Source organism: Pogona vitticeps, chromosome 7, assembly GCF_051106095.1.
Source record: "Pogona vitticeps strain Pit_001003342236 chromosome 7, PviZW2.1, whole genome shotgun sequence".
NCBI lineage: Eukaryota > Metazoa > Chordata > Lepidosauria > Squamata > Agamidae > Pogona > Pogona vitticeps.
This window is the reverse complement of record NC_135789.1, coordinates 25741471-25767047: the sequence shown is the minus strand read 5'-3', so window position 1 is coordinate 25767047 and position 25577 is coordinate 25741471. Positions and strand designations below refer to the sequence as shown.

Below are 25577 nucleotides of genomic sequence, written 5' to 3'. Positions count from 1 at the left end.
ACCCCTCAGCAAGGGCTGTAGAGTTGCATGCCCAGCAAAAAGGGCACTGTCTTAGCAGGGCCAGCCTGGAGGGTGGGCATTTTGAGGGGCAGGGCCATGGACCCGATTGGGGGGGCGATGGCTGCAGCCTGGCCAGTCGCTCCAACCTTCCCACTGATTACCCTTAGACTCAGGGGACCCAAAGGGGAGACGCTCAGAGCGGCCATAAAGCCAACCGGTGCCACCTGCCCCGTCATTGGAGGGGTCCACCCCTCGTGGCCAGACTCTGCGCCGCCACCATGACTGCCACCACGGCATGATTTGAAGGAAACCAACAAAAAAGGGGGGGGGCCTTCCCTAAACATCTGGAACAGCCCTCAAATGATGGGTTGGTGGAGGGACGGGCCCCCAGGGGGAAGGAGGTCTGTGGGACACCCATCAGGATCCTGCTTCATCCTAGGAGACCTTCAAGGATGTTGTCGCCTGCCATCATTCAACGGGGGCCCCCACCCCACTCCCTTCCTCCCCCCACCCCACCCACGCCAGCCACTCACCAGGCCTGTGGCTTCTTCTTGACAAGGCTGCCCTGCCGTCGCCACTGAGAGTGGGGGCTCAGGTGGTAGGTCAGCTGCCGGCACAGCTTCTCCAGGGTCCCCAGAGAGTCCCCTTCCTGCAGAAGGGAAGGAAGGGTTAATGACAGAGCGTGCAAGGGGGCTGGCCCTGGGGGCAGGCAAGGAGGAAGAGGGAGGGGGGGTCCAGGCTGAACCCCACCACCACTTTGCCATCTCTTACTGGCAGTCCTTTGGCTCCAAAGAATCCGGGTGGGGGGAGGACCTCAACTCCCCCGCCTGTGATTTCCCCCTGCCAGGATGCTTTTTTTAAAAAAAGGAAAGGAACCAAAGGCAGAACATGCTGCAGAATTCACTCTCCCCCACACTCCAGAAGACGTTTGGGGTCCAGCAGCAGGGGTAACCCATGAAATGTAGGTCCTGCAGCTAGTTCAGCAACAGCCTGTCTCCCACGGCCAAGCGGGCGCTGTGGGCCGAACCAGTCCCTCCTGCTTCACTGGGACCACAGGCGGCCGGAGTAGAAGGATCGCAGGTTACAGCCTGAAAACACAGCCCTTGCTCTCTCCTCCCCACCCAGGTTCCCTCTGTCGGAGTCGTCGCTCTGGAGTGGATGGCTACGGCTGCCCAGGATTCCCGGAGGCACTCTGCTCATGCCCAGACACACTCTGGTTAGAAAGAGGCATTCCCTAGTCCAGAAACCAAATGTGCACTTTCAGAAGCCAAAGGCCACCGGGGTGCTGTGGGGTGCCCCTTTGCCTGGCTGGACTGCCCTGCGGGACTCTATGCTCCCTGACGCAGGATGAGGGAATGGTTCCTCAGCTGCCATGTAGGTAAACGGGAGGTCCGTGGGGGTGAGCGCCACAGCAAAGCAACGGCCACGCAGGGTGCCAGCCGCGAGGCCTCCCACCTCACCCACCACCACGAGGGAAATCATCTAATTGCTCCATCCGGGCTGGTCCCCAACGGAAGGCCAGCATGAATTCTTCATCAAGCGGAGTGAAATATTCATGGCGACCTATTTCACATCAGGTTGCGTGGGACCGAGGCAGGTGGCCCCTGCAGGAAGCGAGCTGGCCCGTCAGGCTTTGGAGGAGGAGGAGGGAGCCGCCTCCGAAAGCCTCCGCACATCTCTCACGTGGCCCGCCCGGCCACCAAGTGGTGAGCCCACGAAGGATTCACCTGCACACCCCTTCATGTGCAGAGAAATGTGGATCTCTCTCTCTTTCTCTCAGTTTAACTGTTAAGTTTTACTGCCGGCCTTTCTCCTTTTAAGTTTCGATGTTTTGATGACGGTTGGCTGATTGCTTTCAATTGTAAGCTTGGTGTTTTTTGTGGGTTGGCTGGGTGTCATGCTTGTAAACTGTTCCAGTTGGGCTGTAAACATTTTGAAGAACTTAACAAAACTAAGTAGGTCACTTTCCTCTGCAGTGCATCCCTAACTCACCAGTAAAAAGGCATCCGACGCAGAACTCATGACAAAACATGGCCACAATCCAGAACAATCTTTCACAACAAAGTTGCATCCAGAAGATATTCAAGACAGAAGCTCAAGGGACCAAACGTCACCTATGGCTCGGCTGCTCTGGGTTGCCCCATGGTGCCTGACACTTTTGGGAGTGGGGCAGGGCAGTGGGAATTATATCTTTGGAGCAGATTCCAAGGTTTTTATTACTTTATTAAAGTGCTTATTTATATCCTGCCCTTCTGTATCCAGTCACTTGGGGTAGCTTCCGGTTTTTTAAAATTTAGTTTTGAAAAGCAGTTTAATCGAACCTCAAAACACAAATGAACCACAAGCGCGCGCGCACACGCACACACACACACTGCCCCATGAGAGTGAGCAACCCAACTTTTAGATGTTGCAAGAACATCTTATTGCAACATCTAGAACATCTTCTTGCAACATCTAGAACATACCAGTCTGGGTGGTCAATGTCCAGAGAATCCCAGTGAGCTGAAATGGAGCCAAGAGACCCTGACCCCTCCTTCCGCCCAGCCTCCATTGTGCCACCAGCCAGCCAGTCAGCAACTTCTCTAACAAAGGAGGCCCCAGGAACCGCCCCCCCCCCCCAAGATCTGGGATTTCTACTGGTGGGCCCATCCAACTAGCCAAGCTCCTGCCCTGTAGGAAAGGAAAGTGGCAAGCTGCCTCCATGCCAAATTGCTCCTAGAACACCCAGAGGTCTTCATTACATTTTTTTAAAACGAGGGAATTCCCCCAAGTGAATTAAAATCATCCCTAATGCCCAGCTGACTGTCTCATCTGCTCTGTCTAAGAGTCGCCCAAAAGATGGTTCCTTAGAACTGCAGAGTTGAAAGGCTCATCAAGTCCAGCCCCTGTCAAGGAGACACAGACAGGAATCGAACCTGGAATCGAATCAGGGACCTAAACCCCGGAGCTATCCAGCAGTTCCAGCTGAACTTACCTAGAAGACTCTCTCAAAGGGGACAGTGGGATTTTAATTTTTCTTGCGGCACTTCCTCTACAAATGCAGAAAAATCCCATGAAACTCCACCGGCTTTTCTCAAAGCCTTACAAGCTGCCCTTGTGCCGTGCAAAACTGTAGCTGTTTAAAGCATATCATCAGCTTGGCCAAGAGGAGGTCCAGATTCACCGAAAAGGTGAGCGATCAGAACAAGAAGCAGTATTGTGGGTTGTTGGGTTTTTTTTTTAAATCACAATCTATTTCAGAGAGAATAAGATCATTGCCTCTTACAGAAGTCTGGAGTAACGTCCCCGTGCAACGAAAGTTACAAGTGTTCTCTCTCTTGGGAACACACAGACACATCAGAAAGACCATGTGTGAGTTCCAAGGGATAGAGAAATATTTCCAAGGGGCTCTGGGAAGAGTGTGCGCGCGTGTGTGTGTGTGCATGGGAGCCAATGGCTACGTTCAGTTCCCTTGCAATGAAAGCAAGAGACTCTTGTGGCCACCCTGCAGACCCCCAGTTGTACAGCTGGCGTGAAAACGGGCTCCCAATGGCTTATGCCCATGAGAACCTTATTGGCCTCCTGGTTTCCACGCAGCGGGAGAAACAGTCCCACTTCTAACGAACGGAGAAATCGAAACCTTTTGGGAATGAAGAGATCTGGTTTGCATTCAATCATAGCAAACATTTTAGTGATTAATCCTGCAATTAACATCTATTTCTGTTTTGTAAAAAAACAGCCGCCCTGGGATTTGCTACAGCCAAGCGGCGTGAAGGGTTGCCGCCTGGAGCGCTTACCCCCCCCCCGCACAACCAGACCCTGCGCTTCTGCCTGAGCCCGACTGCTCCGGAGCGGTTTTAGGGCTCTGCCCATGAGGAGCAGGGAGCCAAATAACCCCCTCCCCCCTCTCCCAACAGCATGGAGAAAACCCTCCAGGTCTGCCTTCCGCCTCCACAGAGGGTTCTCGGGGAAAGGAAAAATCCCAACCACCATTTTTCAAATGCAGAAAAACAAGATCGGCCCCCCCAGGGACCAAAATAAAAATCCATTTGCCTCCCACCTGGGCCATCCATCGCACATGCCCCCACCCCTTGCATTATTAAATGAACTCAAAGGGCTCTTCCTCTGTTCAAGGCTCAATGCAACAGGGCAGTGCCAGCCGCACACAGCCCTTGGTGGGGGCAGAGATTCTCTCGTCCGGGATAGACCAGGTGTGAACTGGGGCCGGGCAACCGAGGGGCCAACGTTCAGGAGGCGCAAACCTTGGCTGCCGGAAGGGCTCCACCCTGCCCACCCCACGCCACAGCCCCTGAAACACTCCAACCCAGGCGGAAGGTAAAACCAAGCCTTGGTGGCCAAGGAGGCTAAGCGAAGGCTCTGCTCTGGAGCTGTGCTGTGCTAGGAGAAAGGGATGGGTCACGCCAGTAGAAAGCCCATCGCCCACCACAGGGCAGGCCTCTTCGGAAGGAGAGCGCAGGAAAGGGGGCTCAGCGCAACCCATGCCTCAAACCCAGAAGCCCAGGGTAAGCTAAGCGGGGGATCCTTGTCACATACACATACACACACACTTTCTGCCCCCAGCCACCTGCCTGGTGCATTCCTACAGACCAGGAGCTTTTTGCCCAAGGTGAAGCATCACAATTCTTGCTTGTGTAGAGGGAGGAGCTGGTGGGCCCAGGGCAGTTCTGCCTCTTCAAAAGCAATCCCGGGCTTCCACAGCATCAGGACCATCCTGGTCAATCCCAGCCACGGCCAGAGAGAGAGAGAGAGAGAGAGAGAGAGAGAGAGAGAGAGGTGCCCCCCACCATGGGGCAGCCCACGGGCCAAGGGAAGACCACCCTCCTCAGACTCCCTGGTGTTGGGAAGCAAAGAAGCCGCTCCCCGCCATCAGAGCCACCGAGACAATGGAGGGGCACGTCAGAAAACGCCTTCAAAGCCGGCGTTGGTGGAAGCCTGTGGAAAAACCCATCACGCCGAAGGGTCTCAAGCCATCCCAGGCAACAAGCGAAGGCAGGGACGGGAGAGGAAGAGGAGAAACACCCCACCAGAGAGGGGCATCAGGGCTGGCATGCACAAGGCCACACGGCGGGCATCAGGTCGGCCAGGGGGCCCTTTGTGCCACGGACTGGGTTTCACAGAAGCCACGCCACCTCCAAGCTCACCGGGTTGGTTTGTTGTGTGACTGTCCCTTGAAGGGACGCAGACAGCCCTGCTTTCCTTTCTGGGAGGGCAGGATTTGCCCTGTAGGCTGGGCAAGAAAACGCCCGATACAGGCCACTTTCCCTGGGACCACACCAGCCCAGTGCCATCCCTGGGACCCCACAATCATGGCGCCAGGGCCCGGCAGAAAGCAGGCCTGGCCTTTGCCTTTCCTCCTAGCCCCCCCCCCCCATGAACTGGAGCCCTAAGAAAGCCATTTCCCAGGGGAACCCTTTGGGATCTCTTGCTCGGAGCCAGGAGCCCAATCGGAGCCCAGAAGACACCATGGGGGAGGCAGAAAGACCCTGTGAGGCCCCCAGAAGAGAGGCCAAGCCACTTGGGAGGGTGGGGATCGAACCCCCTTCTGGATTGAGACGTCTGTGTGAGATCACACCAGCCCCAGCCAGGACCAGCAAATCCTGACGTACCCAAGGCTTCTGCTGAGCTCCAGGCTTTCAGCCAAGTCTTCTGCGGGAGCTGCACCCCCATCTCTTCTCCTGCGCCCCCCCCCCCCCCAGGAATCCTCTCCTCTAGCCCAAACGAGCCCTCCCCCTCCCCGGCAAGCCTCTCATGCTCCCCCACCCCACCCACCCACCAAGCCTGCAAAGAGCCACTCACCGGTTTGGGGCACTGGATGTATCTGGCGAGGCTGATGATGAGGTCATGAGTGATGGGATCGACCAGATTCCGGAAGCTGGCGTAACGATACAGGACGTCATCCAGCGAGGTGGACTCCATGCCGAGGTCCTGCAATACGGGGAGACAAGAAGCCAAGGAGCCACGTTAGGTGGGCAGGCAGTAAAGAAGGGAGACAGTGTTGCCGACCAGGGCCCTTCCGGCAACTGCAGGGCACTGGGGGGGGGCACGGAAGGGCTGGAACGGGCACAGCCATGCCCACGCCCCTCCCCTCCCCCTGTTGCCCCCTTGATCCAGGCAGGGGAGATCTAGAAGGGCATGCAAACACACAGAGACCTCCCAGAGAGAACATCGCCAAGGGCCCAGATCAAGGCCAGATTGCTGGAATTGAGAGCACCCAGGAAAGAGAGACCGTGGGAGGCCAGGAGGGGCTCAACCAGACACACACACCGATACACACCCACACACACACCCTCCGTCCAGCAAAGAGACCACTAAGGCAGAGATGAACCTGTGGGCCATCAAAAGCTCCCACTGGCCAGGCGACAGCCGGAGCCTCTTGCTGACCAGATCCAGGTGCCCCCAGGGACATCCATCCCTGGCTAGTGTTGGTACCCTGGAGGAAGCCCCCCCTCAGTCAGTACCCTGGAGGAAGCCCCCCCAGTACCCTGGAGGAAGCCCCCCCCAGAGGAAGCCCCCCCCAGTCGCTGTTCCCCGTTGGAGCCCAGAAAATAATACAGGACTTGCTGCAGCTCAGGACGGGGTTGGTGTTTCCGATCGAGACATTTTTATCCCAGCGCTCCAGCCCAAGGAGACCAAAAGATGTCACGGCCCTTTGCCACCCCAGTGCCGGAGATGGCAAAAGCAAAGCTGACCGACTGCCTGGCCTCTCTGGGGAAGGACGGGGCCCCACCATAGCCCAGATGTCCTTCATGGTCCAGGAAGGTGAAGGGCAGGAACGGGGCAGAGCATTCACATGAGAGCCCGGCAAGGACCCTACGGCTCAGCCCACGGGGTCAGCCACCAGCTAGGGGTGGGGGCTTCCAACAGGAATGGCAAGAGCCTTGGAGGTGATCAGTTCCCACCCACCCCCAACCCCAGTAGCCCACTGGACCCAGGGTTCCCACTTGCTCCAGTCTGATCGGTTTCCATCACACTCTTTCTCCTTAGGCTGCCCTTTTATGCCCCATGGTTGATCTATTTGATGGCGTTTTAAATTTGCTCGGCTTCGTGACATGATTCAACCCGAGGCCCTGATTAAAGGGCACTGTCTAGATATGGAAAGTAAATCACCAAGAATGCCAAAGGAAAACCAAGGCCCCGAGAATCGGATGGGAGTAGGCCATCCTTCCGACAAAGGTAGGCTCTCCCTTCCCCGTCCCTCCTTCTACCCGCCCCCCACCTTGCTCCTTCTGGGGAAGGGACCCATGTCTGGTTTTTCACAACCGGGAGGGCTCCCCAGCCCAGCCCAGCTCCCTTCAAGACTTGATCTGGAAGCTTTTGCCCACCATGGGGCCAGCTTGCCTTGCCTGCCCCCCCCCCCGAATGGGCAGGGCTGAACTCATTTGGTCCTATTTAGCCTGGCCACGACACCCTTGGGCTGGGGGCGGCCTCTCTGGCAGAATGGCCAGGAACAGGCTGCCTCCCTCCACCGACCGTGGCCAAGCCCAACCGAGACTGGGAAACCTCCCTCTATGAGGAGTGGGATAAAAGAGAAGCCGGTGGGTCAGAAAGAAGGCTGCTCCGAGCCTCCCCGAGCCCTTCTGACTCTCTCTCTCTTGCCACAGTCCTTCTAAAGCATCAAGGGCTGGACGCATGGAGTATTCAGGATTATTCAGCACCCCCACCCACCGATAGTTCTCTCCCCACTCCTGAACATGCACGGAGTACAAAGCCAGGAGGGGAAGCCAAGGGCATCTCTCAGCCAAAGGATGAGGTCATCTCCTCATCCCACCCACCCTTTCTGCCCATCCTGGCCAACCTTCTCTCTGTCTCTGTCTCTCTCTGTCTCTCCAACGCTGGGAAAGAGGAGGAGAGACGAAGCAAACCTGACCGGAATGGGTGATTTCCGTTCTCACTGTACAGGCAGGGCTGTCTCTGTTCAGAGCGAGGAGGATGGAGAGGAGACAGAAAGAGAGACCAAGCCACAGTCCACTTCCCAAAGAATGCGAAGGCCACTGGTTTGCACAGCGGAAGATTTCAGCCCCCCCCCCCGAACCTCTCCTTGTCTGCAAGCCATCTTCGACATCTATGGGGAAAGTGTTCCTGATCTTGGGGTGTGTGTGGAGAGGGTCTCCCTAAGAATCAAAAGGTTTCCTTCTTTCCCACTGTTTAAAAGCATCTTTCTCATTACACCTCGAGAGACCCACGATCCATGCAAGGCATGGACCCCGCCAGAACACCCCATCTTGGGTTGTGGGGGGGGATCAACCTTCAAGCTCCTTGGACTGTTTGACCAAACTCTCACTGCAGCTCCCAACTGGAGGCATCTGAAACAGAAGGTCTTCTCCAGTCATGGACACCCATCCCACCCCTACCCTCGTGAGAAGGTCAACATGAAATGCTCTGGAGACCTTGATTTTAAGCCTCCTCCGGGGGGTAACAGCACCCCACAAATGGACCTCCTGCCAGCAGGACACGGATGGCACAAAAGGTGGGGGGGCCAAACTCCGAAAACCCAGACTTGCCACGGCTCCTGGTTCTTGTGCAAGACCTACAAGCAGCCGGTTCCTCCACCCCAAAACACACACACACTGTCCCCCTTAGTTCTATTTCTCCAAGCCAGCACACCTTCAATGTCCTGTTAAATTTCCAGAGAGAAATCATTGCAGGAGGAAAGGAAGTGACATTTATCTTTGCTCCATCAGATGCCAGCGGAAGCCCCTGGCTGAGATACAAAGGTTTCCTACCTGTGGTTCTTTTACTAGTTGTATTGATCTCCATCTTACTTCCTCCTCCCAAACATTGGAACTCAAGGGGACAAACACCAGACAGATTAGTTTAAAACGTACAGAATCTTTTAAAGGGACTTTGAATACTCTGCAGGAATTTAGCTGGACTGCCAAAGGGTTGGCTTGAATAAAGACGGCTTTGCTGCCTGCAGGAGAACAGAAGGGGGGGGGCAACCGCTGCCCGGAGGGCTTTCCCCTACACTCCAGCAGACATGAGTCTGAGGAAGGTGGTCCTGGGAGAAGCCTGCGCGCGCACGCGCACACGCACACACACATATACACCAGATATCTCAAAGTCTAGGCATAGTTTTGTAGGAGAACTCAATCCTTCTAACCACTGAACTCTTTTTGAGCTCTGCAAGCCATTGTTTGGAATAGATAAGAGACGGGCAGCCTTTTTCCATCTATGGAAGCTTCAAGTTCTTGAGATGTTCTTCAGAAGTGAAACTCTGCAAAACCCCACATTCCTGCACAGACCAGACATTTCTGCACACCAGCTTTAACGGCCAAGCCACCAAACCATGAGGATTCAGTATGCCAGGACCAGAAATGGACGTTACCCCGAAGAACCCTATGGATCATCAAGCCCAACTCTTCTTGGGGAGGGCACGGCGGGGAATCAAACTCCCATCCTCTGCCGGAGACCTTACCCACTGAGCTATCCAGCAGTTCAAAGGGCCAAAGGTCATTTTTGACCAGAAGGATCCTTCCGATCCACCAACTAAAGTCAGGAGGTCGGTAGCAGAGGTTAGACAAGTGGACAAAAGATAAAAATTAAGGTCCGGCTCTTTGTAACTCTTGTGTGCTCTGGAACGTTTTGTGCATCTCAGTATGCAAGGACCGCCCTGTATCTCGGAGCGTTGAGAAGACCCTAACCCTGCCAAAAGCCTCAACGAGCGGAGTTGTGATCACACCACAGCCTGAAACAAGCAGGCGCTGCACCCACTGGGAGGACACCCTGGGCATCTCTGCTTGGGGGCTGGGCTGGTTGCTTCCAATCATCCTTAGCTGGGACAGCCACTGGGGGAGGGGTCACCTCCATCATTCAAAGCATTAAAGGAATGGGCACTGCCTCTTCCGCCCCGCCAAAAGGACCATGCCCACCCTGCAGCTGTGTACAAAATAATGCAAACAGGAGCATCTGCAACGCTCCATCGGAAGTGTCTGACTAAGCAAATCCCGGAGGAGACCCACTGCAGACCCCTGGTGTGTGTGTGTGGGAGGGGGGGAGATGGTAAGCCCTCCATGTGCACAAACTGGAATTCTTCTCAATGCCAAGTCAGCCTCTCCCCTCTAAGGCAAGGCTGCCCCACACGACAGCTCCCCAACATTCTTTCCCCCCAGGGAACGATGGCCCTGCTGTGTTGCTGCAGACGGATCTGGAAAAAGCCGCTGAGGATTCAGAGGTTGATCCCTACTGCGCACGGAGTGGGGGGGCGCTGGGCTGACCACCCCCTTCCCCTTTAGCAGCAGAAAGGAAGAGAAGAAGAAAGCTGGAAGCCGGGGGGGGGGGCAAGGATTCCTCCGGCTGTGCCATCCTTCCCCCCCCACACCCCGGAGAAAAGCTATGCCACTTCCAGGAGAAAAAAAGCACATTCTCTTCTCCGGAAGGCTGAGGAAAAATCACAAGCAAGGCAGGATGGGGGGGGGGGGGGGGTTTCCAGCTGCCACTGGACTGCAACACAGCCTCTCTCCCTGTGAGTTTGCACGTCCTGGACCCAGAGGCTGAGTTTGGCCTGTTAAGGCCAGCAGAAAACCAGGCTGCGAAGGATGATCCATCACTCTGAACCCCCAAAAGTGGCTTCAACAGCTGGATGCCTGCCAAGCCTTCCACGATGTGCCGGGGAGCGGGGGGGGGGGGAGAAGGATGCAACTGCTTAACTGAGATCTCCTTGTGAGAAATTCACTGTGTCTCCCCTTCTAAGCCAAAACTCATCTTCCAGAAGGCACACCCTTCCCCCCCCCCATGCCCTGGCGGTTCACCTGCAAAAAACCCCACGGGCACCCAGTCTAGCTCCCTCGCATGCCTCAAGGTGGAAGAAGACCCCCCCCCCAAGAAGAACCTTTCTATCCAAGCAGAGGGCTTCTGTGCTACCAAATGCACCCAATGGCTGTGCCGAATTTTGGAAGCAAGCCACGTGTGGCCTTGAAGACAAGAGTCGCCCCCCTTTTTTTAACATTTCCACCTTGCCTGCGTTGAAGGAGCGTCCTTTCCTCGGGTTTTCCAATGCAACAGGCTTGCCAAGGGGCACATCAACCTCCCAGATAACAAAGTATTGGGGGGGGGGGGGAGAGAGAGAGAGAGAGAGAGAGAGAGAGAGAGAGAGAGAGAGAGAGAGAGAGAGAGAGAGAGAGAGAAGCATCGCCAGAGCTTTTAAAGCTTTCCCATTAGACCAGGGTACCAAGAGGGAGCATGCCAGGGGTGCCCCAGTGTCTAGGCAGCCTGGAAAACAGGGCCTGCCAGAGCAGGCTTGGTGAGAGCCTACTGCCCACACGCCACAGGCCTTCCTTCCCTCTGCTGGGCACCAGGCTCTCCCCAAGCGAAACTAGAAAGTGGGAATCTCAGTGCCATAGGCTCCGTCGTGCCCCCCCCCACCTGAATGACGAGCTGGTTCAGAAAGAAGCTCTTTTGCATGCCAAGCCGGTGCCCGCCTCCCCCCCCTTCAGATCCTGCTCCTCTTCCTCATGGGTCAGAGTCCAAGGAATGGAAAAAGCACCAGCCTGGCCAACCGCCAAAGTCACTCAGGAGACTCTGCCAAACAGGACCTTCCACCTCGCCAGCAGTGCCGGGAGCCCTTTTTTTTGGGAGGGGGGGGTGCTGAACGTAGGTGTGAGAGAGGGTGTAACGTGATGCTCATAAAATGGCTTCACACCTTGGTAGCAAAAGGTGCCCGCTCTGGCAAAGGGCAGGGGCTGCTTCCCTGCCCACTCACCTTGCCAGCCGGCCCTCCAGGGCCAGGAGATACAGAGATTGGCTACCCATTTCCACCAACTTCCCTTCCCAAAGGTTTCCTCTGAAGTACAACACACCGCTTGCCACTTCTGTAGACTCTGGCGCATGGAATTTGGCCGTCTCGCCAAAGGGTGCGTGAGTTTAGTCTGAAGGCAACCAAGCAGGCCCCGTGATTTCCCTCAGTGGCTCTTTGCCGAGCAACTGCACGCATGAGAAACACACACACACCCCACTCAGCCGTCCTCTTCTGTCAGCCAGGAAGGGTGCCAAGAGCTCTCCGGGACGCCTAGCCAAGCCGGGCTCCCTTGCTTCCCTTTAATCAAGTCTTAGCCAACGCAACTCAATTGTTATTTGGACTCATTGTACAGCGGATTGGAATACATCTGCTCGCCGGCACGATACAGACGCACGCACCAAGAGGCCGCTGGGTTCGTCTCCGCACACCTGGCATAAGGTTCCAGACACTTGGTCCCTGAGCCACAGCAGAGATCACCTTCTAAAATCTCTCACAAACACACACCAGTGACACACACTCTCTTTCCTTACAGATGAACTCCAGCACAATTCTCACACACTGTGAGAATCTGACATGTGTGTGACGTGCTGATCCACCTCTCCTGACAATAGACACCGCACAACATCCGAAGCCATGATTCCATCATGGCTTATGAACTCTGCCCTGTTTAAACTGTGGTTTGTTTGTCACGTCTGAAGCCTCCCCTCCCTTTGACTTTATCCTGTCTGACTTTGCCAGCTGCTCAACTACCCTGAAGCGGGTGCTGACGAAAGGAGCCAAAAGGAAATGAAAAGGGAAGTGAGGAAAACAAGCCACTCTTTACAGTTTGTGGCTTAAGCAGCAGGCCATGAATCATGGTTTACTGTGATGTGCAATACCCCCCCCCCGGGCTCTCCCTCCCTCAAGGTAGGTTGACCCAGTTTCCATACTTTCTACTTATGCCCTAACCTTTATAAAAATCCCAAGAGAGCTAAACGTAACACATAAACATCCAGTTAAACCAGTAAACACTCAGCAGAACCATTCAAAGCTGCAAGAAGAAATAACTGCCCATAAATGGTCAAGAAAACCAAGTTTTTTTTTTGGGGGGGGTCTTCAGCTACCTGGATCCAAAGACCACTTGGACTTTATAGGCTGCACCAGCCCTAAATCTGGCATGGAAACCGGCAAGCAGCCCATGAGGCTCCTTAAGGGTGGGGGCCCGAGGTGGGTCCCACCCCATTTTGCACTAACTCAGATTTCTGGATTCCTTCCAGGGACAGGCTCATGGATTCCCGGGACAGGCTCATGGGGCTCCTAAGTCAGCCCCCCCATATTATCTGGGGCTTCCTTCCACCCCCTCCCCATCCTTTTGCCTCCACTGTCAGATGGGGGGAAATCCCCTTCTCTTTGGGAACCCCCTTCCGCCCAGCAACAGACAGAAGTCAACCAAGTGGGGGGGGGGAAGTGCATCCCAGTTTTTAGCACGAAAGGGGACAGACAGTGACTACCTGCTTCCACACGGAGGAAGGGGGGGGGAGAATCCAGAAGGGCCTAGAGAAATCCCGGAAAAATAAAGCTTGTGGGGGAGAGAGAAGAGGGGCTTGAGCAAAAAGCACCCCCCATGTCTTTGCAATCTCTTCTCTGCCGCCCCCCTCCAATATTTGACACACCTGAGCCACCCTCTTCAGCCGAGATTCACCTGTGTCCAGGTATTACAGAACAGGGCGTGACAGAGGAAAGATGCTCAGGGTGACAACCGGCAGCAGGTGGGGTTGGGGGGGGCAAAGTCCCCTCCTCGACCCGGGGAGGGGGGGTCACGGCCGCCTTTGCACCCCAAATTGGCTCCCCCACAAGGCATGTTCAGCGGAGGATCGGGGTTCATCCTTGGACGGGGCGAAACCATGATCGAGGCCAGCCAGAGCCCCCCCCCTCCCCGGGAGTTGCCACCGAATCGGTGCCGGGCGCCGCCAGAGAGGAGGGGGCCCGGGGAACGGGGACCCCCCCTCAATTCCTCTCCCTCCAGGCACCAGGCAGCACCCCGGGGAAGGATCCGGCCCTTCTTCCACTCGCCCCTCCTTCCGCTCCGGGCTTTTGCAGGGGCTCCGTCTAGACGCGACGCTCCCACCTGGAGGGAATTAACGGCGGGAGGGGCGGGGAGGGGAGGGGCACACGGCGGACCCGATCCTACACCAGCCCTGCGCCCAGCGCAGGCTTCGCACACACACACACCCCCACAGGAGCGCGCAAGAGGGGGGGCAACGGCAGGCACGGAGGGACAAGATCCGACCCTGGGCGAAGCCCGCCCGCCCGCGCGGGGTGCAAAGGCTGCGCGCGATCCTCAGCTTCGCCCGCCGAGCCTTCCCCCTCCCCCCCAAGAAGGTCCCCCCCCTCCGCGGCCCCACCCCCGGCTCACCTGGCGCAGGTGCTTGAGCAGGTCGGTGGCCTCCTCCTGCCGGCCTTGCTTGACCAGCCCCAGCATGTCCTGGATCAGGCCCACCCGGCGGTGGTAAGGAGGGGGGAGGCCGCCTCCTCCTCCGCCGCCTCCCCCTCCGCCGCCGCCTCCCTTCCCGAACTTCTCTCCCGAGCGCATCACCAGCGAGGCCAGGAAGTCTCCGCCGCGCTCCCGGGAAGGGAGGAGACCCCGCCGCAGCCGAGGACTGAGGGGGCCCCCGGGGACCGCGGAGCCCGGAGGAAGCGGACCGCAAGCCTTGGTCTGCTTGGCCCCCATCTTCCTCCTCCGTCCTCCGTCGCCGCCTGGACGGGCCTTTCAGGAGGGCCTCCCGTGAAGCGGCCCCGAGCGGGGCTCTCCTCCGGGGCCGCGCATCCCCCCTGCCCGCCGGCGCAACTTCCAGCCAACTGTTGCGCGTCCGGGAAGGCGGGCGGGCGAGGCGGGGCCCCGGAGGGGGAAGGCGGCCCGTCGAGGGCGGAGGCCTCGGAGAAAGGGCGCGCCCCCCCCCAAAAAAAAACAACTCCCCTCAGGCGTCCTCCCGGGCGGCTCCCTCAGGCGCCCTCGCCCTCGCCCTCCCGCCTTCCCTCCTTCGCCCCGCTCGGCGACTGGCGCGTGAGGGGGAGCCTTTGGCGGGGACTGGCCTCCTCCTCCTCCTCCTCCTCCTCCTCCTCCTCGCCCCCTCCCTCTCCGCCGCCCTGGCCCCGCCTTCCCGAGGGGAGGGGGGGAAGGAGGGAGGAGCCGCCGCCCAGCTCGGCTCGCGAGACACGTCACGAGGCGGGCCCCTCTGAGCACGTGCAGAGTGCGCCTCCGGCTCGCGAGCAGGGCGGGAGGGAAGGAGGAGCGGCGGCGGCGGCGGCTGCGATGGGCAACCCTTCGCCTCCCTCCCTCCTGCTGCCTTGGACTACAAAGCACAGCATCCCCCCCAACTCCCCTCCCCGTAGGGGCCTGCCTTGTGGTCCCTCATCATGAAGGCCGGCCGGGGGGGGGTCTGGTCCTTCGCCCCCCCCCTTTAAAGGCGACGCCGCCTCAGAAGGAACCCCCCCCTTTCCAGGCTCTTCTTCCCCGCCTCGGGAGGCGAGGGGGGGAAAGAGTTCGGGGGCTGTTCCTCCTTCCCACCCACTTCCCTCCGGGCTGGCCGGGGAGAGGCGATTCCGGGACCCGGGCACCCCCCCCCGCGGTTCCTCTTTTTTCCCCCCCGCGCCGGGAAGACAGCGTCCTAGATTAGAACCCAAGACCCTGGCCGTGAAATAACAGGAACAAGAACAAGCTTGTAGGTTTAGAAGAGGGGAGCCGTGTTCGCCTGAGCAAGCCAAGAAAAGGCTACTATCTTAATAAATATAACAGTTGAGTCTTTCAAGGCACCACACACGTTTTTGTCTTTTGTTTTACTTCTTATGGATTTCGCCGGGTGACGAACAAGCACCTTAAACAGGGAAGGCTTTTTTGCAATCCACTCCTTGGGTCCAGCCAATGTGACAAAATTTTATTTTGGGGGGGGGTTTGAAACTCCGTCCAGGCCTCCCTGCCACTTCCGATCCCTCCCCTGCGACATCATCTGATTCCTGCCCCCCCCCCCCGGCTGCTGACTTCTAGCCAAGCTGTCCACTTAAAAGTAAAAATAAACCCCAAAGTGTTGTGGAAGATTATTTTAAGATTAGGAAGGGGGGGGGCGGAGGAGGCACACATTGTTTTTCTTCTCTGAAAGTGACTCAACATGGAATTGACACAGAGGACCAAACCTAATTCCATGGTAGTGATCCTGACACCCCTGAGTCCCCTTTCTTGCAGGAGAAGCATCCTTTCCACCACCCCCAGGTACCACCAGCCTTTTTTTGGGGGGGGGGCAACACCATCTCTCCCACCCAGAACAGCCTGGCTTAGATGGGTGACATACAAATTAAATAAACAATAAACGTGTTATTTATTTAAAGAGATGTTCCCTATATTAGAAATGGCATAGCTCCTAAGAGTGGATGCTGGGGGAGGACCACACAGTGTGTGTGTGTATGTGGGGGGGTTAGGATGCCCTCCATGGGGAGTAAACACCGGATCTGTTCCCAAACCATTTGGGCAGAAGTCATCAGCTTCTGAGTCTCAGCCTTCTCTGGCAGACCGGAGGTGCGGGAAATGGGGGCTGATGGCATCCCAAGAGGGGTGTGTGTGTGCACGCATGATGATGGCAAACTCTCCAGGTAGCATCCGCTGCGGTGACACTGCCACGCTTGCCGCCACCATCAGCCTCCAAGCGTTCTCAAAAGGGGCAGAGGGTAATAAACTTTATTATGCAAAGCAATATTCACATCTTACAAACACAAATAATCAACCCCAGAGAGAAAGGTCCGTAACAAATCAATGACTGACCACCAGGCTTGGGGAGAAGGGTGGGGTGGGGTTGGGGAGGGAGGGAAAGGCCATCTTCACTCTACATCTCCTGCAGGGGTGTGTGTGGGGGGGGAAGACCACGAATCTTCAACTCAATAGGAATGGCAGATTTCTAACAAGAAAACACGCACAGAATCAAAACTGATTCAAGAGCTAAACTGAAGGGGGAAAAAAAAAAGAAACAGAGACAAGATCAATATGATCTGAACCACTGCAAGACTCCTCTGGTGCAATCCTGCCCAGGCGCGCTCAAGTTCCCAATCCCAGATTGCCCCCACCCCACCCCAAAGATAAATTCCCTCCCTTCATCGGTAAGCTGCGAACCACCAACTGCTCGGGGTTCGACCGGACCATAAAAGCTAAAGGAAACACGTTTCCTCTTTTCAGGATCCACCGTCTTCTACTTTTAAAACACCATTTTTTGCCGGCTTTGCTTTCACGGTCCAATGGTGGGATCCCGAGACCAGCCCCCCCCCCCCAATGGGTAAAAACACTGCAAGACAGCAGGCAAGTCAATGAACGCACAAGGAGACCAACCAGAAGGTTGTGTCGTTTTCCGCCAGCACGGGGGGGGGGGGCGGGAAAGAAACGAAAAGCCACTTGTAGTCAATCTACAGAGAAGCGAAGTGGGGGGTGCTGATGATGCAGAAAGAGGAGACTCTTAAGGGCATAGGAGGGTTGAGGGTTAAGGGTCTTTAAGGCAACCCACAACATATTCAAGGCAGCGTCTTGGAATTCCTACCTTCCTTTACGAGAGTGAAACTGGCAAACACTGGAAATGATGGGAAAGACAGAAGCTTGCACCGTCCCAAAATATATATATATATATCTCTAGAGAAGTCTGGATGCTGGGTGCAAAAAATCCCACAGGGTTCGACTGGTTTACCAGCCCAGCGCAAGACGGGTCGCCCTCTAGAGAAAGCCCTTGGCTGCGCCTGCAGAGGAAGAAGCCGCCCAGGCTGGATCCTCCTGCATGGCACGGCCCGCCCCGTCTTCCCCCATGGAAACCTTTCGCTCACAAGAGACGACCTCTGTTCTGCAGGCGAGGGAAGGCAGCTCTCTTCCCACTTCGCTGGGAGGAAGGCCAGCCTCTTGAGAATCATCCTACCAGAGAGAAGGCCACCCTCAATCCCACCCGCCCCAAACGCCAAGGATCCATGAACGAGCAAGTACGGACGTGGAGGAAGCATGCAAATCTCCTGACAGCCAAGTGTCTGAAAACACCCCCCCCCCCCAGGCATCCCCTCCCACCCGCCCACCCACTGGAAGACGCCCCAGATCCCCAGAGCTGGTAGGGATTCAGCCTACCTGGACTTAAAATCTTAGGGCACATTGAAAGGAAAGGGTGCGCATGAAGGGAAGCAAAGGCCCGTCGTCCCGTTCGAAGTCTAAAAGTACAGCTCGTGGCCTTTCCTAGCTACGGCTGGAGTTAAAACATGATCATCCCCGGGTGGTTCTTTTTAAACTAGAACCCAGGCAGGGCGGCAACCTTTAGCGAGCATGGAGGAAGAAACGGCCGTGGAGAGAACGACTCGATGGCGCAGGGGAGCGGCCGGATCGCGGCAGAGGCATGGGCTGCCTTCAACACGCAGCGAGGCTGCCGGGAGAGAGGAGGTGCTCTTTCGGAGAGGCTTGCGAGGGCATCCAAACGGTCCTGGTGCAACACCCCCCCCGCCCTGGTGCCCCAAAGCCCTCTGCTACCGAGTGCCTCGTCACCGTCCGGCGGCACAAAGCAGGGGAAAGGCTCCCCCAGCTGTCCGGGCGGTGTTGGGCCTCCCCTGCCCCGCACGCAGGTTCGTTTGTATAAATAACCGTTACAGGCACTTGAAAAGGTCTTTGGTTGGCATAACCCAACGTCACAAGGTAATTTGTAACGAATCAGGCCCCAGTCCTGGGTTCAGCAGGCAGTGACGGCAGCCGCACTGGGGGGGTGGCAGAGGGTCACGCTTCTGAGAAAGCAACCTAGGGGGAGAAAAACAAACAAACACACACACACAAGGAAGTTGCACAGCGGGTCGGGTAAGGTCCTGAGTTCCTTGTGGGAACTCTTTGCTGAGGAGTGGCCAAAGGTCTGAAGATGGGACCCGCCCTCCGATCACGCCACTCCTGGGGTCCTCTCACGTCAGCCACTCTCCCTCCACCCATCAGGTAAAGGTAAAGGTACAGGTAAAGGTTCCCCTTGACAATTTTTGTCCAGTCGTGTTCGACTCTAGGGAGCGGTGCTCATCCCCATTTCCAAGCCATAGAGCCAGCGTTTGTCCGAAGACAATCTTCCGTGGTCACATGGCCAGTGCGACTTAGACACTGTTACCTTCCCACCGAGGTGGTCCCTATTTATCTACTTGCATTTATTTATTTATTTACAATTTATTTATTTGCATGCTTTCGAACTGCTAGGTTGGCGGGAGCTGGAACAAGCGACGGGCACTCACTCTGTCGCGTGGATTCGATCTTATGACTGCTTGGTCTTCTGACCCTGCAGCACAGAGGCTTCTGCGGTTTAGCCCGCAGAGCCACCACGTCCCTCCATCAACCGCTACCCAAAAGTCACTGTGGGAGCAAATAAGCCCCTTTCCTGCTTGCCTCCCCAAGGCACCCCCCTCCCCAGAGCTCACACACACACACAAGAGTGCCAGGAACCTACTTTTTCGGGGCAGAACTCAGACGTGCTTTGCCGCGACTTGATGGGTCTGCCTTTGATGACGGCATAGCAGAACATGGTGATGACCATCACAAAGAGGAAGTAGCTGGTATGCATGAGATGGAGGTTGATGAGGGAGCGATCATCCTACCGAGAGGGGGAAGAGAGACAGGGGAGTGAGTCTGCCAGGGGGATCCAGACCCACCTGCCTCCAAAGGCAGACCTGTGCAATAACTGGTTTGCCTCCCTCCCGTCCCTGTCAAGTCCTTTCCTTGGGCTGGAAAAGGTGAGTGAAAGATACGCCCGTCCAACTTCTACAGGGAACCAAAAGAGGAACAGTAACACCTCTCGGCCTTTTATCGTTCCGAGCACAATCACAGCAAAGGCATTACGGCAGAGGGACTCACGTCGGGGACGATCACAGTCAGCTTCGGATTCAGCGCATGGTAGACTTTGCCGATGGCTCCTTTGTAACACCAGAAGGGGTTGTAATCTTGGGAGTACTTGGTGTTGGAGTCCCTGGCTGTCGTGAAGATCTTGTACCAGAAGGTGGCGTTGAGATACGTCTCTGGAACGCAGTGGGGCGGCTGCCTGCAAACCGGCACAGAGCTTTCCGTTGGGGCGTCTTCCCTGCCGGCCGCCTTCTCAAGGCGAAGGAGCAGGAAGGTCAAAGCCGAGCTGAACGCTGGCTTGGAGGCCGCAACCCTTCCAGCAGCCCCTCCCTGCGTCCCTGAGACCATCAGGATGGGCACCAAACCCCCCACCCATCTTCCCCTCTGCTGGTTTTCCAGCATTCAATGAGCTGCTGTCTCCCATCAGTCAACCAAAAGGAACCACTCACAACAAATGTCCCTGGGCTTTTTGCATGCATCAACGCCCCCCCCTTGCAGCCGACCTCCAATCCACATATTTTGTAGCAGGTGCCACCCTCCATCCCCTCCCAACCGCCAGATTGGCCACCGGTTTGCCAAATCAAGATCAAGCCACAGTGAGTTGATCAACATGTGGGGCGCCAGCATGGCTGCGCAAGGCACGCACTGCAGAGGGTTTACCCAGGGAGGTCTTCCCACCCTCCTTCCACTTGCATCCCCTCCACTTCATTTAGGGCCGTTGGTCTCTGTGTTTGCAGAACCATCAAAGCTTCTGTTTGGGGCCTCTGGGGGAACACCAGATACCCAGAGTCAGAGGTCAAAAGGCTGCCCCCTGGGACGGGACGGAAAGAGCCACCTCCTCAAGGGCATCGGACGAAGGCCACCCAGGCCACTGACTACCCTTAGAAGGAAGCAGCACAATCGGAGACACTTACACCGTGACAGGGAACACCGTGGCAGCCGCCGTCACCGTCATGCAGGTGGTGAAAACCACTTGGTCGCAGTGGCCGTGCAGGACACAGTCGTCCGAATTCCACGCCACTGGCAAGGTGAAGGTGATGTTGATCTCCTCGTGGGCTTCTCTGCCTTTGGAAGAGGGACAGAAAAGCATCAGAGGTTGGTGCCAGAAGGGAAGGGAGGGTATGCTCAAGGAAGAGAGAACCCGGGAGAACTCAGAGGTACAAAGAGCGTCCAAGAAATTCTTGATGAGTCTCATTCTTTTTTTTTTTATTTTGATTTTTAACAAGGGGTGACAAAAAGGAAAAAGGGAATTGAGGTTCAGAGGGAAGAGGAGAAACAATATCATACTAACATCCATTCTATACATATTGCCAAATCAAAATTTCAAATTACTCTTTTCACTATTTTCTGCCTTCCAGATTTAAGTTCTCATTTCAATGTATGCTCTTCATACGTTGTCTATTGACCTTGATGAGTCTCATTCTTGCTGGCACTACATTGGTGCCCCATAACTCTCTCCCCTCCCATAGGCCCCTCGACATCCTGAAACATAAGACTCGGCATAAAACCTTACCGGAGAGGCCAATCTGGTGTCCTAAAATGGTGGAGCACAGGTGGGTGACGTTCCGGGAGAAGCCGCCAAAAGGCCTGAGCGGGTCCAGCGTCAGCGTGATGGCCACCGAGGTGTTGACCGGGCCGGAGTCCTCGAGCGCCTGCGGGGAGGGGGTGGACGGGCGAGCTTGGCTGCTGGTCAGGGCGCTCTCCGGCGTCGTCGTGTCGTTGATGAGGTGCTTCAAGGTCTCGTTCTCCGAAATGCAGAAGTCCAAATCGTTGAACCGCAGGAGGAAAGTGTTCCAGTCCTTAAAAGCAAAATGGCTCATTTGACCTGTGGAATAACCCCCCCCCCGAAGCCAGGACAACTCAGAGAGCAAACATCAGCTCGGGGGGGGGGGGGTGGGGGTCTTACATGGTTGCCCTTTTCCATCCCAGTCTGGCCCAGTCTGTTGCCAATGAACATCCCTAGAAGGCCGCCAGCTGAGAAAGGAGCCTGGCGTTGGAATTCACCTGCTCAGGTAAGATGGCCGTGCCCTCCTCCGCGCGCCCCCAGCCCCAACTCTCAAAGGGAGCCAGCACCCAGCTCAGCAACCCAGATGGGATTTGGGCAGCTAAACTTCGGAGAGCAGATGGAGGCCAGAGCAGCCTGCCACCAACACGCTGCCGCTCCCAGGCGTGCAAACCACGGGAACGGCTTCGAACATTACCTCTGCCATTTCAGGTGACTTGATCTCTTTGATTTTGAAGAAGTAGCCCAAGGTCAGGAAGGCAATGGCCATCGCACTGACGCTGATCATGAACACCACCAGGGGCGGGCGGCTGCTGATGTACACCTTGAGGTTCTCCAGAGGGTGGATGTTGAACATTATTCTGAGTGAGCCCACCTGAAAAACAGCACGCACGCAAACTGGAGAGGGGAATCACCCTTGCCCACGGGCCTCACCTTTGGGGGAAGGGGGAATGGACCCCCCCCCAAAATCAAAGAGGGGAGAGCCCTCCTCAAGGGAGTCATCCTTGGCAAGGTTCATGGCTCCCAGTTCTCACTCTCAGCCCTCTTTCCATTCTTAATGGGTTCCATGAATCTTTTTGGCATAAAACTTTTTATCTCCCTTTCGAACGCCGGAACAACCCTTTCTAACCGTAACCGTGTTTGTGGGATTCGGCAGCCACAGCCCCTCTCATGCACCTTCTTCTCCATTCCTTTGGTTCATAACACACACGGCCATCCTAGGAATCCGTTGCGGAGAGAACCAGAAGGGGCTCCAGTTCACTGGCCATTTCAAAATGTACTTCACACCTGCAAACTCTCTCTCTCACACACACACACACTTTTTCCTCCTCCTCTAATCCCAACTGCGCTTTCCCCCCCTTTCACCTCTCCTTTTATCTCTTCCCTCTTTCCTGCCGAAATAGTTCCCTGCTAGTGAATCCTTCTCCTCTTTTCCTCCTGCCCCTGCTCTTCCAAACATAGTCCCGCTAAGTCTACTCCCAGGGTGGACATGTGCCTCTCAGTGTCCTTGATCAAGGAGACCAGACGGCACACTCTGAGGAGTGCCTCTGGGGTTCCTCCCAGCCTCACCCCCTCTTCAAGCTGACAGAGAAGCTTTAGGAACACCTTCAACTGAGTGCACCGACTGCTCCGGAACAACAGAACTGTGTCGGGGGCCAATTGGGTCCACCGAAAACAGGAGCGAAACGTGGCCTCTGGGAGGTTTTTCTCCTCCCAAAGCCAGGCTTAGTAGCCTAAGACTAAGACGCAGAATGTTACCCCCCCCCCAAGATCACTCTCTCAGCTGTGAAACTGACAAGACCAACCCCCCCTGGTTTCCAAACAGCGGGTTTCTCAGTCAAAGGATGCTCGCTTGAAAAGCTGAAGCACCAAGGAAAATCTTAAAGGCACCTAAGCGACAACGGCTAAGAAATGCCAACATTCCAAGAGGAGAGCAAAATAAATGCTCGGCGCTCCAGAGATTCTTCAAGGCAGTCCTGCAGCACTCGTATGTCTCAGAAAAGGCCATCAAGTGGAGACGCCGTGTCCATTCCTCAGCATTAAACAAACAAAAATGCCGCACCTCTGTTTTGAAGTCTCCCACAATAACCGCACCTCTAGGAAGCGGAGCCTAAGGGAACATCCTGCTTTTCATTTAAGAGGATTCACCTTTCCACGGCACTCTCCTCAGGGCAGGAAGAAGTGGCTGGCGCCTCTTGGCACATGCAGGTGGAGCAGAGGCAGGGGTCCCTGCTTGTGGGTGCCAAAACTCCCCGGACAGCTTCCGTGCGCAACAGGAATCCTCTGAACATGGCCAGGTGTGGCCTGGCCCTTCCCCTTGTAAAACCTGAGTAGAACACACCAACCCTGTCAATTGTTACCCAAAAACAAACATCCAGGTGAAAATCCAAGCCTGGCAGAGCAGGAAAGATCAGTTCCGCATCCTGATGCTGTCTGTGAGTGGCAGAAGGAAAGGTGGCGAAACCAGCCCCCTCTGAAGGACCGCTTGGCCTTTTAAGTTGAGGCTCAACTCTTTCCTTCAGCACAAGGTTTGTTCTACTTAAGTTGCATTTCGGCGGCTTTTCCTAAAACGGCCAAGACAAGAAACAAGACCTGAATACACAATGGAAACACCCAAAAGCTGCTCAGAACTGGCAGGTGCTCTAAAGGCATTGAGAAACTGCCCATCGTCCCAAAGAGGATGATGAACCAGGATACCCTCCCGGATGGGCAGAGCAGGCGGCCCACCCCCTTCCCTGGCAAGGAGCTCAGTCGCAGTTTGATTAAGCCCACCAAAGAAGGCAGCCCTCCTAGGAATGCTCCTGCTTCTCTGCACCTATCCTGTCCTCCCGCTGGTCTCCAAGGGGCTGCCTCTCCCACCTGTTCAAAACAGGGCAGCTGGAAAGCCTTTTCTTGGCCAATCTCTCTAGGAGTCATCCTGCTCACCCACCAGACCAGACAAGATTTTGGCAGCACTCCTGTGTTTTCGAAGCCTGCCTCCCCATCTTGGTATCACTTCCTGGCCACATCTGTTCACTCTCTTGCAAGCATATTGGAAAGGACGGTCTCCGTCATGCCCAACCTACAGAGCAACGCGCGAGCACGCACACACAGAATGTCTGCATGAAAAGTTGATAAGCATCTCTTATCTCTCTTATCATACAAAGCTTCCCTTAAAAATACTACTAAGAGAAGTTCACAGAGAGGACACCCATCAACCTCAAACACGTGCAATAAATACAGCAGAAGCCACAAGAAAATGTTTCCTGCAAGAGAGAGAGGAAGGAAGGATCCACCGAGCAGGCCGGGCCTCCCTTTTGGGGCCACCTCGCTCTCCGTTTATACCAAACCCTGCTTCCAACGGAGCAGCCTCGGGATCCAGAGCCAGTCCCCCCCCCCAACCCAGGCTAGAGAGTCCCTCCGGCCCAAGGGGTTCCCGAGGCCATCCATCTTTGCGCTCCGCCGGAAAGGTGCCGGGACGTCCGCCAAGGACCGGGAGCGTTTCCCCAGCCAGAGGCTCAACCCTCTGGGGAAGGGCCTGAGCGGGGGACCCAGAAGCCGGGCTGGGAGGCCACCGGGGCGGCGCTGGGCCAGCCGAGGCGAGGACACCCCCACCCCCCCAGGCAGCAGCGGTGGGGTGGAGGGAGGGAGGGGGCCGGTGTGCTCTTCCTTTTCCGGAGGCGGGAGGGGCGCTTCCTGGACTCTCTTTCCCCGACGCCGCACCTTCCCTTCCCCCCCACCCCCGGGGGGGAGCTTCTGCACCCGCCCAGCCCGGGCTAGACCCGATCCCTGCGGCTTCCCTCCAAGCCCTCCGTGTCCCACCACTGCCGCCGCCGCCGCCCCCGGTACTCGGCCAGGCGCACGGGGTGTCCCCCCCCCCGGAGAGGACCGGTCGGAGGTGCCCCCGCCCGCCTCCGCCGCCCCTCGAGGGGACCTCCGAGGCGGCCCAGGGCGAGGCAGGAGGGGAGGCCGCCGAACGAGGGGTGCCCGCAGGCCGGGAAAAGGCCCGCCCGCCTGCCTGCCTGTTCGGGTCCCGGGAGGGGGAAACAGGCCTCCCTCTGCACATGCTCAGGAGCCCTCTCTCGGCTCCCCGGGCGCTCTTACCGGCGGCGGGCTCAGCGCCGTGGCTGCCGCATCCCTCCCGCTTCCTCCTCCGCGTCTTCTTCCGGGGCCCGGCCGGGGGGAGGGCCCTGTCTCTGCTCCGCCCACAAAGGGAAGCGACGGCGGCTCCGAAGGGACAGCAAACCTCGCGGCTCCGCCCCGCCGCCCGGAAACGCGAGGCGACGTCACTGCCGGGTCTCCCTCTCTCGTTGGGGCGCTCCCATCCTTCGGGTGGGAGGCTCTTTGGGACGCTCCCCTCCTCGCGGGGAGGGAGGGAATCCCCGGCCTGGAAGAAGCTGCATCGCCCCCCCCGCCCCCTTTGCAAGGCGGAAAGCTTCGTGAATGGGCTGGGGGAGGAATCTAGGAGTGGGTCATCATCATCATCTTAGAACTGCAGAGCTGGAAGAGACCTT

At 56.7% G+C, this 25577-nt stretch overlaps 2 protein-coding genes across 7 annotated transcripts in view; both read right to left on the bottom strand.

The window, feature by feature from the left end:
- LRRC75A (leucine rich repeat containing 75A) overlaps positions 1 to 14797 on the bottom strand; it is a 50217-nt gene extending 35420 nt beyond the window's left edge. Inside the window, exons 1-3 of one of the 4 annotated variants that reach the window (XR_012080695.2) lie at positions 14130 to 14793; positions 5797 to 5925; positions 534 to 649 (exon numbers count right to left, since the gene is read on the bottom strand). Coding sequence is in view for 3 of the 4 variants with exons in the window: in XM_072978438.2 (XP_072834539.2) it covers positions 534 to 649; positions 5797 to 5925; positions 14130 to 14444 (560 nt within the window). In the remaining variant the exon portion in view is untranslated. Of the gene's footprint in view, positions 1 to 533; positions 650 to 5796; positions 5926 to 14129 lie in introns of all 4 variants that reach the window. The other 3 variants (XM_072978438.2, XM_072978436.2, XM_072978437.2) reach the window with 3 other exon arrangements.
- A 1629-nt stretch (positions 14798 to 16426) lies between these two features.
- TMEM248 (transmembrane protein 248) lies at positions 16427 to 25282 on the bottom strand. Of its 3 annotated transcripts, XM_020801654.3 has the most exons (8): positions 25168 to 25272; positions 23233 to 23410; positions 21782 to 21958; positions 21094 to 21379; positions 20495 to 20645; positions 19596 to 19779; positions 19192 to 19335; positions 16427 to 18509 (listed from the first exon to the last, which is right to left on the bottom strand). In XM_020801654.3, exons 3-8 carry the CDS (start codon positions 21938 to 21940, stop codon positions 18489 to 18491), a joined length of 945 nt encoding a protein of 314 aa, XP_020657313.1. In that variant the 5' UTR covers positions 21941 to 21958; positions 23233 to 23410; positions 25168 to 25272; the 3' UTR covers positions 16427 to 18488. The 3 variants fall into 3 exon arrangements, with proteins under 3 accessions (XP_020657313.1, XP_020657312.1, XP_072834524.1); XM_020801653.3 differs by lacking the exon at positions 23233 to 23410 and having other exon boundaries at positions 25168 to 25282; XM_072978423.2 differs by lacking the exon at positions 25168 to 25272 and having other exon boundaries at positions 23233 to 24173.
- Between the last annotated feature and the right edge of the window lie 295 nt (positions 25283 to 25577).

What these genes read in the sequence shown, in the direction of transcription:
- TMEM248 (XM_020801653.3), bottom strand. Translation starts at nt 21,940, where the DNA reads ATGTTCAACATCCACCCTCTGGAGAACCTCAAGGTGTACATCAGCAGC. An exon ending in AGTCACCTGAAATGGCAGAG is followed by an intron (nt 21,380 to 21,781) that starts GTAATGTTCGAA and finishes TTTGCTTTTAAG; the next exon opens with GACTGGAACACTTTCCTCCT. An exon ending in CTGAGTTCTGCCCCGAAAAA is followed by an intron (nt 18,510 to 19,191) that starts GTAGGTTCCTGG and finishes TTCTCCCCCTAG; the next exon opens with GTTGCTTTCTCAGAAGCGTG.